This window comes from Nothoprocta perdicaria, unplaced genomic scaffold, assembly GCF_003342845.1.
Source record: "Nothoprocta perdicaria isolate Ctin4 unplaced genomic scaffold, notPer1 scaffold_149, whole genome shotgun sequence".
Classification (NCBI taxonomy): Eukaryota; Metazoa; Chordata; class Aves; order Tinamiformes; family Tinamidae; genus Nothoprocta; species Nothoprocta perdicaria.
In genome coordinates this window covers 1,929,090-1,944,435 of record NW_020454638.1, presented here as the reverse complement: position 1 = coordinate 1,944,435, position 15,346 = coordinate 1,929,090, and the positions used below count along the sequence as shown (strand labels likewise).

Below are 15,346 nucleotides of genomic sequence, written 5' to 3'. Positions count from 1 at the left end.
AAAAGAAAAAAGAAAAAAGAAAAAAGAAAAAAGAAAAAAGAAAAAAGAAAAAAGAAAAAAGAAAAAAGAAAAAAGAAAAAAGAAAAAAGAAAAAAAACAGACATTTGCATTCCAGAGAAAGACTAGACCTCAAAAGGTTTGGAGTGAGGAGTTTGTTTTAAAAATAAACAAAAACCAACTTAGTTGTCTTTACAACAGCAACAAAAACTAGCAGAAATGGTAACAGTGATGGAAAAAGAAAACACAGAATTTAAGTCTAAGGAAAAGCTATACTGCACACTATTTGAAAAGAAGTATGATATCTATAAAAATCAAACACTTCCTGGGGAAGTGGTCTAATATTTATTGCGCCTCTTTGTCCGAGCACCATTGCATTGTTTCAGCAGCAGCAGAGGGTGGTTCTGGCTGGCCTTTCGCTGACCTGCAGTATTTATATGCTGAAGCATTTGTCAAATTYATAAAAATCTAGCAGACATATTAATATGTAAAAGGAAGTAGATTTCCTTATCACAAGTGTCTCTTCCTGATATTGCTTCATCTCTTAAAAGAAAAGAAATAGTACCACACTCTACATAGACACTTTTAATAATCTCTTTGTATATACCAAAAAACCCTCTCTGCAAGGTTTCTGTGGGGAAGCACAGCAAATGAATGGCAGAGCTTTCGTTTTCAAATGTCAGGGCATTTGTTTTCAAAAGCACACCCTCACTAAAAATCATCTTTGGAAAATGAGAAACTAAAGAGTAGAACTCTAAATGAGTTCTAAAAGCAAAACACATGCAAGAAAAAATGGAGATGTGCACTTAATCACTTGTGCTGGAGTAAAAGGGAAGGCCCTCGGAGGGCAATGAAAATGAATCGCATTCAGTGCTTTATCTCAGGATAGAGTTAGCCAAAATCCCTCRTAGCATCGTTCCCAGTTCTTACACAGAGAACTTCTTACACAGTTCTTACGCAGAGAACAAGTATTGGACCCCCAACAAGGAGGCAGCTGTGCGTAAGTGCCTAAGGAAGGAGAAACTGTCCGATCAGCTGTAAAGTGCCTACTTTGTAACAAAGCACACCCGGTGCCTTTGGTCTGGCTCAGGAAGAAACGTTGTACCTCAGTAGCTAAGCATTAGCTCCTAGGGACSCCCTAACGCACCTGGCACTTCCCAGAACTACACCTTAGGTCCTGAAATACAACATATCAACGTGTTGCAAAGAGGCCGGCACAGGTGCCGAGTGGTTCCCGCCACACGGTGGGGAAGGAGGTGCTGCTGCTGCTGCTGGCATAACATTTATTTCCATGATGGCGGAGCACTTAAACAAACAAACAAACAAAAAACCCCTCTCTCTTGTGGAACCTGTCTGTAATAGCTTAGCTAGCTGGGAATCCATTGACATTGCTCCCTCTCCCTAAAGGAAAGGGAGGAAGCCAAATAAAAGATGGTGCTCATGTGTGGAACAGCATCCTGAGGAGTACCCTGAACAGAACGATGTGGTTATTGACCTGCTGCTCATTTCACCAAAATACACCAAGCAGGGACATGAGCACCAGTTTTATTTTCATCTTCATTTATTAGTCTGGTTAAAAGTCATCACCAAGGTTAAAAAGATGTGAATAACGATAAAATTAATAATTTACTATGAAGAGAGGGAAGAATTTTGTCATTCTAAAAGGACAGAGCAGGCAGGCTACGTGGTCTGCAAGACAGACATGTCTCTAGCACACAGACATTTCTCTACCAGAAAATTAACACTGTAATACCAAAAGAGCCACCAATTCTACACAGATTCCACTCCGATTCATCTAAATAGAGATTAACTTCAAAAATATTTGGCTATATTTTGTTTAAAAAAAAAAAGAAAAAAAAAACAAATGACAAGATTTAATGAAATGTTATCATAACAAATTTAAGAACCAAAGTTATATAATAAAAGACTGGTCAGAAACATTTCTATCTCTTGTGTGCTATTAATACATTAGCATTAAAGTTTTGGTACATTAAAAAAAAAAAAAAAAAAGAGAAAAAAAAAAAGAAATCTTGTTCTTCTTTATAGAGATTAAAGTTCTTACCATAGTAGTTTCTGCTCTGCTGGGATACAGAATGTAAGACATTTTCAGTTTTCTTAGTTGACAAGTTCTGGTCACTGTAAAATAAGCACATATGCTTGCTGAAGTCTTGAACAATTGATACCTGACCACAAACATTATGTATGTAATACTGCAAGCTTTAAAAAATATCAATTTTGCCTTTCTATGTGAAAAGTTGACCTGCCTAGTCATCATTCTATGACACTTTGCTAAACATGTGCTGTATGTGAGATAAGCTAGTGGGGTAATCCTCCAACACTTTTAACACAGCTTCCACGTGTGGCAGGCTGTGCTAAAACACCCAAGTCAGCTGAATTAAAAAAGATCTTGTCAAGCCGATTCCAGGGACTGGCAGCCCTACCCAGTGTAACAGCAAAATGTCTAAAGAACAGCACATAAGGGCTGACAAAATTCACCTTTTAGTATGTTACTCAATAAAGGCCAAAATTAACACAAAAATAATGCACTGCTTATGAGAAAGAACTCCCAACTGCACTTTCACATTCGATACAAGATGGAAGCATAAAAATGTTCTTAAGTGCTCTCTGTCAGAGAGCGACCACAAAAGCATGACAGTTTTTTTGTCTGAATGTGTTCTTTTAAGATTTTCTAAAGGYACAACTAGCACTGGGCATCCGATTTCATTTATCTGAAAAATTTCCCTTCCGTTTCCCCGAGCCTAAACTCCACAAAAGGATACCATGTAAACAGTACTCATGGTCTCCTATTTATCCTCAGTACCCCCTATGTTCAAAACAAAGGCATGTTTCAGCTCTAATGGTTTACATTGTGATTATCTCAAGGTTAAGCAGATGGCTGGATCTGACTATGGAGCTTAAGCTTTCCAAAAATGCAAAATTCTCATCAATATCTTAAGTACCTGAAAAGTGTTAGCTAACATTTTAGCTTGCTATCCTCCTAGTTGGACATTTAGCTACTCGTTATCACTGCCTGTCACAGCACACATCATTCCTCTCAGTTGTGAATGACCCCCGTCTTTCATTCACACCCTATTATATGCTTTTTCATTTAAATTTCTTTTCCTCAAATTCATGCTGGAAGGCTAGAGGAGCAGACTCAGATTTATCTTTCTAGTCTACTAAACCTTTCTGTTTTAATGAAGTAAGGAATGGACATCAGCAATATCAATCMAGATAAGGAGCTGACAAACACCCAGCTAGTTCCTGCCTTCTCCAGAGGGAAGGGGGTCATCTTAGCTCCTAAAAAGATACACAGTACCAATTTTATCATGAAGAATGTCTCTTATTGAAAAGACAGGAAAATACAAAAAATGCTGAAAGAACCAGGAAGAAAAGAGAAATAACCTAACAGAAAATAAATTTATAAATCTTCCACCTTCTAAAAACTTGCAAGAATTTCATTTATATTCTTTTATTTTTATGTGGTTGGAAGGAAACCAGCAGGTATTATCAGTTAACTTGTGCATATTTAATCATGCAACACCATTCTGAAAGTGAATGGTCCAAGAAATCACTGGTATTTTGATAAAAGATGCTTCTCCCCTGCAACTGGAAAACTATTTAAGCCATAGTGAAAGAAAATTCATAATGAGCTAAGCTGCTAAAACCTTCCATGTTCTCTCTCATACAATAGCATATAAGCAGAACTTGGCATGCCATAGGGCATTAAAAAAAAAAATACAGATGTCAAGTCTACAGAAAAAAAAAAAAAAAAAGTAGCAATTACTCCAAATTAGCATATTGAGCCCCTCAGCAGGATTTAGTAGTTCTGGTTCAGTGCCATAACAATGTTGGTCAATGCTTTCCAGACAGAACTAAACAGTGCTGCAGCCTCAGAGTGCAGGTGAAGTTAAAACAAGGTTATCTGCAGCTGTATTTCTAGATATGTTGCTGGCTTTCTACATGGAAAGAACACAAAGTTCCAAAAGCATGTTTTCTCAGCTGCAATTGAAACACCAGATGAAGATTAGAACAGCTTACTTTTCTGTTAAGACAAGCTATGAAGAGCATTAGCATTACCTGCAGGAAACACTTTCTTTAATGTTCCTGACATCTGCTGGGCTGATTCCCTCAATAACAGGAGAGTCCAGATTTGCAGATCCATTGCTGATATGATCACTGCTTTCATACCCCGATTCTGTCCTCTGCATTTGCCAGTTATCACCATGGATTTTTCTCTCTGTAAATCCTTTGCTTTTTTCAGCATTCCCTTTTCCMTCCGAATCCAAAGAACTTCGACTTCCTGTATCCTGTTTTGTTTCATCTTCGTATATAGTCATTAAACCTTTCTGGACTTGGTTCTCTTTTGGCCAGTGGTTAAAGCTCCGCTCTTTTTCATGCTTAGATTTACTGTTTAGATTTGTTTTATGTTTTGGGCTATGCTGCCTCTTCTCAGCCTCACTGAAAATACTGTCTACATTGAGCGTCTCCCGCATGGGTTTCCAGCCTTTACTTCTGCTTCTGCTGCTGCTGATACTTCCTTTGTCCCTTGAGTCTTGGCTGCTGTCTGTGTCATAGCCAGTGACACCATCAGTCCGGGTCCTGACAATCCCCTTCTCCCCAGCAGGAAAAGCTTCTGTTTTGYTTGATCCTAGCAGCTGTACAGAAAGCTTGGCTTGGTGAGCTGCACTGTCATGCTTATATGGTCCTTTTCCCTGGCTGCTGTATATCCGCTGATCAGGATATTGTCTAAGTCCATTTCCAACCGGAGGAGACCCTGACTTGAAATTGGAACGATCTTCCACAATCAAATCTTACAAAGAAAGAAAGAAAGAAAATCTCCATTAATTTTTATGTTAATTATTAAGTTCAATATCATACTACATATTTTCATTTATCTCCAACTTAAAAAAAAAAAAAGCTATAATGCCTTATGAAATTCTTAAAAGGAAAATAAAATAAGATAGCTAGTACTGATACTATAAACCTATTGAACACTTTGGTGCTCCAAACATATTTTCCAAGCTTACCTCTTTGTCTCCCAGATTCTTTTCTCGGGCCTCTGTCTGCATCTTTGCGTAAAGATGAGAAGCTTTTCATATCGGCCGCTTTCTGAGCACACTCTCTGGATATGTCCTTTAGCCTGTCTTTTTGATCACTGTAACTTAACTTAGCTGCAAAGAGAGTATTTCACTTGTCAAAATTCATTATGAAAAAAAATGATCAAATACAATTATAATCATGTATCAAAAAATTTKAATGTTTCTTAAAAAGGCTACAAAATTATATACCACAGATTGCTAACCCAATGCAAGGTATATGTTATAGATATAAGCAGGAATAAAGCCTAGCTTTTTTACTAAAGATAAAAGTCACTTAAATTGTAGGACTAAAAATAATGGTGTCTATGGCAATACCGGAGCGAAAGTGCATTCCTCAAATAGCTAATGATCACAGAGTSACACCATATGCGCCACAGGACCAAATCAACCTTTTTAACATATGTTTTAACTGACAATACACTTAGAAGGCATGGTAATGTTTGTGAAATGAACCAAAATCTCAAAAAGTGCTTTGGAACAGAAGTAAGATGTGATAGTTTTTTGAAAAATACAGATAGATAGATAGATAGATAGATAGGTAGATAGATGTAACAGAAAAGTTAATCTTCCATGACAAACCTTACCTAACCATTAGCTGCTATTCATAAATGCATAAAACCAAGTGTTAGAATTATTCTTTTAGAAATAATTCTGTTCTGAAGGTTAAGACACATCTAAAAAGCTATTCACTGAAATGACTTCAAAATAAGCCATGTATTTGGAGGAAAAACATAAAAGTAAAAAAAAAAGTACATACCCGGACCTCTACCGCCACTAGCCTGAATATGGCTCCTGCTGAATGCTGTATTATCTGGCTGAAGTTTTTTATTATTCTTTTGATTAGCAGGGTCTCCAATTCCATTCTCTTTCACATGGTCTGGTTTAGGAGCAGATTGCTTTTCAAATCCTATCAAAGGAAAATACATATTCAGAAATGAAATGCTTCCTAATTTAATTTAATTTTCCCAACATTTAAGTTCCAAAACATGAAAAGATTTTCGTATTTTTAATGGCAGACTGCAGTGGGATAACTTGAATTCCTTTGCAGTTTATTATGTTAGTAGTATGTCAAATCTAATTTGCTTTATTTATTTGTATGTAAATGTCAAAAACACAGGTAGAAACTATAATACCAAATAATTGACTTCTTACATGCTGATGCCTTCAATATAATAAATTAATATAATCTAAGAACTTTCCCACGGCATCCAGTTTCTCCTGAAGTTCTGAATTGGCATTTAGTGCCTGCGACTGTAGATATGCATATACTTACTCACATATCAATACTTTTACATATAAGATACAAATGTATTTTGCATTGTTTTACCTAAAATACCTATTTTACATATTTTTAAGTTTTTTTTTTTTTTAATATACAAGTACAGGCATAACATTTTAACCATTTTACAAGGAATTTTTAACAATGACTAAACAATCTACAACAGAATATAATTTCCCCTCTCATTGCCCATGGGACTCAAGTATTGTCCTATCAGATACAAAACAGACAACTCTCAGGTTAAATGTGCACACTAAACTTTTGAGACATTTTAGACAATTATTTTAAAAGGACATTTAAGAGATAAGCAGCTAAGGTGCTACTYCTCCTTTATAATTGACATTTTCTTATAAATATAATTGAGAGTGCATTGTTAATAAAGAAAAAAATTACCCAAGTCATCCCCATTTCCTCCTGCTGCTTTGTATTGAGAACAGTGAATAATCTGTTTCGGAGCATCTTCTGGAGATACAGCCGTGCCATCTGGGTTAGCATAAAATAGCAACAACGGCTGAAAGTGACATCGAATACACTTGGAAACCACATCCTTCCATTTTGTTCCAAGCTAAAACAAAAACAAAACAAACAAACAAACAAACAAAAAAAAAAAAAACCTCTATTTGCATCAAAGTCATTGAACCCAATTAAGGAAAAAAAAATTTAATAACTACAGCTACTGAATGCCTAATTCAAAAAACTACCTTAAAATTTAACACTATAGCATTCACGTTTATGTAACTTCTAGCAAGAAGCCAGCACCAGCGTTTAGACAGGTTAGCAATTAGAACACCAACACTATGAATCTAGTCATTGATGATCTTTTTTTTTTTCTTCTTTTTCCTAAAAGGGAATTCAAAAATAGACATGAGCTGTACAAACATTTTCAAATATCCAAAATTGGAGAACAGACTGTAAAGAGGTGCAATCGGTTCTAAAACTGGTTTGTAAAAACTGATTAATGACCCTGTGAGTGCAGGGGTTGGACTAGATGATCTCTAAAGGTCCCTTTCAACCTTAAGGATTCTATGATAACAAAGACTTATAAAAATAATTAAATTTATTGATTCAAGTCCAGTGTCAGAAGACTCCATTATAGAAAAGTAACAATTTGGCAACAGTAAAAGCAAAATTTACCTCTTTTACATTAGCGTCATCAAACAGCACCCACTTGCAACTCTTGGTGTGAAAGGCAAAGGCACAGTAATGTCGGCTTGTGTAGCAAATCATTCCCACAAGAAAGAGTTCACTATTTTTGGCATTTTCATCTGTAACCCTATAAAACAGCTGTAAAAAAAGATTATGTAATTTTATGTAATAAATGTTTATATTTCTGTAATTTTAAATATATGTAAAACACTTAGCATTGACATCTAGACTACCACTGACTGGAATTTCACCAAGGCTGTATTAAATATCCTCTTGCATTATCTAATTCTTCATTAATTAATTAAATAATGATTCTTACACTTATTAGGTCTGTTAAAATATTTCTATTCAAACAGTTAATAGGCCAAATCCATATTTCTCAAAAACAATTCTGCAAATTTCAAATTGAGCAATAAATCAATCCGAAATTTACCTACATTCATCTTTGTACTTAGGTCTCAGACTAGCACTACTTTTTTTCTCTCTCACAAAAACTACATCAGGAATTACACTATGAAGGACATCAGAAGCAGACAGTCTTTGAAGTTAAGTAATAATAATAAAAAATATAAAAAGAAGTTTAATGAAATTCTAGAATAAGCAGTTCTTTTAGTTTAGATACCCCAGGAAGATAAAGCTGCGTTGCCAGATTCCGCATAACCTCTTCTGTCAGGTCAGAGTGTTCTGAATCCCAGACTAAACCAATTGTGACAATCTCAGGGCAATTCATAAGAACACGACGAATTTTTATTTTTKGACCACAATTACTCTAGAAGAAAGAAAAAAAGGTAGAGGGTAAAAAACACTATGCAAAAAAAATAAAACTGGAAAATCAAAGTGGAGTTAGAGAAAAAAATATAAGTGAATATAAGTACAATATTAATCCAATGAAAGACTGATTTGTGAATCTGTCTCTCCTACAGGGTATATGAACGAAAGCAGTTTCACTCAGACACTATACCCATTTAGATTAATCCAAGACAACTAGTTATACGTTAGAGATGGCATGAAGAATAAAGTAAGGACCTAATACCCTGACTTTCTAACAGGTCCCATGCATTTACAATATAGACGTTATCCCTATTGGGAGCAAGAGAATAGGCGTGTAAGGGCTTTCTTACCCTAAGTCTGACTGCACTGAAGTATTCACAGGCAATCCTTTTAGGGGAATAATTTAAGCCTGATTTACTATCCTGAAAGAGTCTTCCTTGCATCTTATCCAAAGTAATGCAAAATCTTTAACTGTTGTTTACTTACAGGACACTTTCTGTAGTCATCGGAAGTATTTGCTGCTTGCAGCAGTTCTGCAAACATTTCTGGCTTGAGACGTTCATGCCTTTCCATCATTCTATCTACTTCATTACTAAAATAATAATAATAATAATAAAAAGTAAGTTCATTCCACTGTAGATCAACCTTAAGAATAAACAGATTTCAGGTAACTCTCACTATAGCTTGTGATTAAAAGAATCAGAAACAATACGAAAGAGCAGAAATGCATGTGGTCAAACTCTTACTTGCTTTTGAAATCAAAATGTTACCTTTGCAAAGAATTTCTATTTCTGCTGGTTTAAAAGTGCTTTAAGGTGATTCATTTTAACATTTGCAGCATTTGCTGGCCTATTTTGRTTATTACTGGGAAGGTATGCACACAAAAATGAGGTAGAAAGGAGATTAAAAGGGCTAATTACCATAGGGCTGTGGTAGAAATGTAACGCACAAACTCCGTAAAAGGCAACGGGTCTGACGATGCTCCGCAACTGCGACAGACACACTACAGAAGGAAAAGTCTGTTAGTTTTTATTTATTCATGACAGTGAAAATAATGTATCTATTAAAGCAATGAAATGACAGCCTGACCTGTTCATAAAGCGTCATAGCAAACTTCTGATGAGCAATACAGGACTTTGAAGTGCACATATCTGTTTCACTGTTTGGCACTAAGTGAAAATGAATCCTCTCAAGAATATTTTCCTAAATAGAAATAATAATATAAATATGAGAGAAGAAAACTGATGAAGACAAAATCCACAACCAATGCCACAGTCTAATACTGCAGTAACTGTACAACTGTTTACTTTTGCTTCAAGTGGTCACTTACAAGCTAAAGTCATATTTAATTCTGTCCCTGTTCACAATGAAGTGTGAATTCTTTGCCCGTAAAGGTTTCCAAACATTAGCAAAACAGCACTAAACAAAGTTACCCAGGTTTTCTTCCCGAGTTTGCTCTCCTTCAAAGAAAGTGAGTTTTCAAAGAAAAACGAAATAGAGTTGTTACAGTAAGACAGTATATTTATCATATTGCACACAATTCCTGAAAAATTATTTGGATCAAATCCTTAGAGTTAGGCTATCTGCAGCCGGATGAGTACAGCTGACAGAGGACTGGGAAAAGTTCAGAAATAGACATACTTACTCCCATCCCAAGTCTCTATTTAAACTATTTTTTTCCCAAAGAGTACTATGATTGTCATCAGTCTCACTACCTTAGCCAGCCAGCATAGCTAATTTTTCTCTTTTATCAAAAATGTCAGAGGTAGTTGCACAAAGTGGCCTGGCAAGGTAGGTAATTTAGGAAGCTCCTTTCTTCAGAGGTCCTGGTATATAGTCTGGTAAGATGGAGCACTGATCAGGGATGCTCTTTGGTAACTGCAGAAAATGGAATTCCTACTACAGGCTTACTAGAGAGTGAAGAAGAGTGACTAACCACAACAAAACATCTTTCAGTACATGAGGAGAGGGCCCTTAGAGCGGCATACTAAATACCCAAACTAATACAGCAGTTAGCACAAAGCTAACGTGGCTCTCCTGGTTGTCGCAAGGAGCTTCACTCACAAAGCACTCTGCTGCATCATCCATGAATCCCAGCTGGAAGCGCTGCTCATCCTTGAAACTTTCTGCCAGAGCATGTCTCATGTTATCTGATGGCAAGGCTTTCTCACGGCTGTGCTGAAACTGTGAAAAAATCGCCTAGGAAGAAATAGGGTTACTTAGTTGCATTAGACACCATTGCTGTGGTCAAACACATCAGTTATTATGTAGCATGTCCTAACAGCAAACGCATAGAACTTGTAGAAGTATGTCAGTTTCTCCCAAAGTCTCTGCAGTCATTGTCACTTGCTACATTATTAAAATGTTACCGAACTGAACTTCAATCCAGTAGGAAAAACCCTAGAAGTACATAAACATGCAAATAATTGGTTTAAGCTCACAGAACTGATACAAGTTTGTAATTATGTAGCTTTTAAAATGTAGYCACTGGAACAGCCACTCGTGCCTAAGTGTTTCTCTCTACAGATAGTATCTGCTGCATAGGGCATGTTAAGCTAAGCTAAACTGAGAGAGATTGTATCTGTCATCCATTAAATAACACAACACTTACATTACCTTTCAAATAGAGTGTTATCCTTCCTGGAATGATGGATATATATATATATATATATATATATATAATGCAAATAAGAACCTATAAATTACACAGAATGCTGAAAATGGCATTATATCAGGTATTCACTGTATCAGTACATGTAGGAAGACAAGAGAACAAGTCAGTATTTGCAGCATTTGGTTTTTCCTTCCTTTTGACACAGAGTCATGTTCACAAGTGACATTATTTAGCAAGCAGGAGAAGTTGGTTTTAATAGAACTTAAATAGTTAAAAGCAATTAAATGGATGAAAGCTTGAAGAGGTTAAAGACTGTGTTCCAACACCAAGTATTTCCTGAAGTCACAAATGCTAGGGAAAAAAAAAAAAAGAAATAAAGACAAAAACAACAAATCCAGAGAAATCACGTGAAATATAAATGAGGATATTCTTTACGTAGGCCTAGAGTAACAAATTCTTTCATGCAGAGGAAACAAAGAAACAAAAGGAATACAGAGTTTCAGTGCTAACAGAAGGTAATGTTTTACCATGATGCCTGCAGTATAAGTGACTTGTCAAATATTTGAGCTTTTTTCTCATGCCTGCAATTTTGATAAAAGGCAAAGCAAATATCTCAATATAAACATGAAAAAAAAGTTTTTAACAGATTTAATACTACAAGTGAACTCTGCTTTGAAATATTAAACAAGTCTTATTCTGGCTGCTAGCTGTCTTTTTATTTATTCTGCATGCAACCAAGTATTACATGTTTAGCTAAAAAAAAGTACAGATAAGCAGAGTGATGCAGACATGTAAACTCATTTTAGCAATCTGCACCTCTAAAAGTCCTGCTCTAAGGATATTCAGAGAAGAATAGAGTACTTAACTCACACAGAGGAGGAAAAAAAAAGTCAAGAAAAAAAGAGATAGTGCATTGATCAAAAGTCAAACAAAATGCATTGGATGTGATTTCAGTTTATAGTAGAGGAAAAAAAAAAAAAAAACAGGATATTCACACAGTAAAAAAAGCCAAAATACCCTGAGAAATTTAAAAAATAAAAACAGAAAACGCCCTCCTCCTTTATTGGTAAGCAAAATCAAGGGGTTAATGCAGTTCAAAAGGACCCTCAAATTACTGAAAAGCATCCTCATTTGGAATGTTCACTGCAGGAAAACCAAAATATCTCTAGCTCTGAACACAGAGCCACCAGAATCCCTGACCTGGTATCTAATAAGCCAAGAAAGCAAAACTAGTAGTACGCATAACAACTAAGGGCAGATAATCGAAGCAAGTTAACTGCTCTGCTTCTGTTTTGATGCACAGACTGCCAGCCAGGCAGTTATAACATTTGCAACCACGCTATTAACTCAGGAGATGGGTTATTTCTAGCCAACTGTGTAACAGGCAGCAATACATTTGCAAGAACACTGACAAGCAGCAGTAGAACAGAAAGAGTTGACAGCCGGGACAATTCAAAACACCAGYGAGACATTCAGACGTACTGCACAAGAAGATGCATCACAGGAAGAGCACATCCCTCAAGAATAAATATTTGAAAGAGTGAAGAAAATCGCAAGTCCTTAAAATTACAGCTATTACAGCATCCCTTGAAGCAGCTAAAGCACATGTGCTGCTTTAGGAGATGGCTTGAAATGATGCACTCTGTAATTTTGTAGTAGATATTCAATAAGTACGGRAAAGAGGACAGTGTGTTAGAGCACATGACATGCTTAGCTTGGAGGACTAAATAAGTACTAAAAGGGGGACAAAAGGAATAGTCTCAGAACTGCCAGAATTCTTTGACATCAACCCTTTCTTTTGCCCTCTCTCTTCTCCTCATACACTATCAACACTCTTTGTAGAAAATACTTTCATATCTGTGAGCATAATTATTACAAACATATGTAGATTACTCGCACCCTGAAAAAATAAGTTTTTTCACGGCAAATGGGTCTTGAATCAAAATGTTCACTTAGCAGAAAGTTTTGTGAAAATTTTGGAAGTGAAAATGGTGAAACTCTGGAAATAGTGGAATTTTTTTTTCTTCATTTTATAGGATGTATACAGGAACAAATACATGAAGACTTATCTGAAAATTATATTTACCTTTAAAGCACAAAATATGCAAGCATCTCCCTGACATACGTGTCCAGTTAAGCCTCTCAAACTTCGCCGAAATATGTCAAGTTGCCACAACACCTATAAAAATAAAGTTACACAAAAAGATAAGGACTGTGTTTGGAAGGGCTTCAAAGTTTAACACTGCAGCATGCAGCAGATTTTTTTTTTTTTTTAATTTTCACATAAAATGGGCAACATAGCACCACGATTACAACAAGAATGACAGTCCTTTTCTATTGGTCTGACAAACTGTGGAGGCAGAAGTGGAAAGTGTGCATTTCCCACTCAAATGTGAATCTTAYTTTTAATTTTATTTTCAAAATAATGGGTTTGGGTGGAAAAAAGTTGAAATACTCTCAATGAAACAATTAGCAAATTAAGTCATGTGCAAAGGTTTCAATATTCTTCTTATAAAATGAAAGAGGGGATTGGAGAGAAAGAACAACACGCCCTCCCCTCAAAAAAAATCAGTTTTCAAAAGGCACAGTGAAACAACAGCTGTTAAATCCAGAAAAATAAAAACCCTACTATAAATATAAATGCTAAAATGAATTAGGATACATTAGACAATGAATGACAGAACCTCAGTTCTGAAGGTTAGACAGAGAAGAACACAGAAAAGAAAAGAATACAAGGAGAAATTGTGACTGTCCTTTTACAAGGAGGAAGCCTATTAGCCATCATTTGCTAAAAATCATTAGGCTGCAAAGGAGTAGGATTGTCCAGAACTATAACTAAAAATGACTTACAGTTTAATTTTAGGGCACCCTAAGGGAAAACAGTAAAACCAAAACAGAATATAGGTCATGCTGTTCCCATTCAATGTAAACCAGCAAATTCACTCTACAGAATCCACTGTTCGTTTTTACTTTAAACATGATATATACACACCATAGTTACACACCATGGTGCGTGCGTGCGTGTGTGTGTGTGTGTGGGTATACATATATATATTTAAATCTAAACCATTTCTAAGGTTTATACTTTTAAAGAGTCTATGCATGCATCTATTAAGCCTTCTGCTCATTTGGCAAATAATTCTGTGCAATTCTCCATCATAGTCAAAAAAGCTATACTATAAATTCAACTGCAGCTGATATTCTGATCCACAAACAAAACTGGAAAGATTAGCATTTCTTCATCACAGAAATGCTTAGATTCCCTGTCAAAAGGAAGGCTACATTGTAAAAGCTCAATTTTTTGTGCTATCACCATCGTACCATTAAAATACACTTTGTAGAACTACAGAGGCAATATTTTCTCATTTACAGTTAATGTATGAAACAATGCGGTGTAAGCAGATATATGGTCAAGAAGTTATTCTGTGATAAACATGCATTTAAACAGTAAAAAGAATCCTAACTCATATTATTTTTGGTATCAAGTGTACTACATATTCTAATCATTCCATTAACTTTCCTAAGATTGGAATACAGGCTTTCAGCTACATCTGCATCTTCTGATATACCCCAAAAAGAGAGATTTGTATGCTAATTCTAAATAAATAAATAAATACATAAATAAATAAAATACGGTATTCAATATAAGTAGCCACCTCACTACCTAGGGCACTAGCTGCCCCAATTTAAAAAGCATTTTATAAACTTTGCAAAGTAATAAGAATATTTACTCTATTTGAGAAAAACATCAGCTTTAAAATGCAGTAAATTTTAAAGTCTTAAGAGCAAGCTTTCAAATATGCAAGTCTTCTTGCTATTGTTGATTCATACATATAAAACAAAATGTTTTTTYCCTTTAAACCATCACCTTTTGCATAACTATAAATATTTATTACCCACAATCAATTCTTTGAAATCAAATGCCAAATCAAGATTACTTCCACACAGTTCTCCTGTTTCTATAATCACCATCAGGATGTTCAGGAACGTCATGTGCAGCTAAGCATGCTATGCTGCCTTATTTAGCATCAATGAACAGTTTAATGAATGGAGAATCAAATTCAAACCATTGAAAACCATGCTATATTTTTCATGATTCACCTAAATTCACATATTGTAATAAAAATAGTTAAAAATCAGCATTCAGTGAGCACTTTTCTTACTACGACCATTTAAGCTGCTACAGAACTAGAGCTGCTTAATAACTGGAACACAGAAGTATGCTCTTACCTGAACAGCACTGTTAAGAAAGCAGCTGTTTTGTCCTGGTTCATTTAATAAGCCTTTTGTGGGGGCCAGGGACAATATACTACCAGGCTGATAAACCTTTCCTAGGTTACCCCCAGGTTTTCTTAAGAATTTTACCCATGCCATTATTTTTTAGAATTTATAATTGCACTATTTACAAATAAATATTTAAGGATATGATGGGTGCAA

The 15,346-nt window shown here is 35.5% G+C and overlaps 1 protein-coding gene across 1 annotated transcript in view; it reads right to left on the bottom strand.

Annotated features, from left to right (window-relative positions):
- Window positions 1–15,294, bottom strand: part of USP53 (ubiquitin specific peptidase 53) — a 22,738-nt gene extending 7,444 nt beyond the window's left edge. Inside the window, exons 1-13 of the mRNA XM_026034587.1 lie at window positions 15,140–15,294; window positions 12,996–13,088; window positions 10,360–10,494; window positions 9,385–9,498; window positions 9,216–9,298; window positions 8,782–8,887; window positions 8,147–8,293; window positions 7,513–7,662; window positions 6,772–6,943; window positions 5,857–6,006; window positions 5,028–5,171; window positions 4,078–4,810; window positions 2,060–2,133 (exon numbers count right to left, since the gene is read on the bottom strand). Of these exons, the coding sequence (XP_025890372.1) occupies window positions 2,060–2,133; window positions 4,078–4,810; window positions 5,028–5,171; window positions 5,857–6,006; window positions 6,772–6,943; window positions 7,513–7,662; window positions 8,147–8,293; window positions 8,782–8,887; window positions 9,216–9,298; window positions 9,385–9,498; window positions 10,360–10,494; window positions 12,996–13,088; window positions 15,140–15,283 (2,245 nt within the window). The 5' untranslated portion in view covers window positions 15,284–15,294. The remainder of the gene's footprint in view (window positions 1–2,059; window positions 2,134–4,077; window positions 4,811–5,027; window positions 5,172–5,856; window positions 6,007–6,771; window positions 6,944–7,512; window positions 7,663–8,146; window positions 8,294–8,781; window positions 8,888–9,215; window positions 9,299–9,384; window positions 9,499–10,359; window positions 10,495–12,995; window positions 13,089–15,139) is intronic.
- Between the last annotated feature and the right edge of the window lie 52 nt (window positions 15,295–15,346).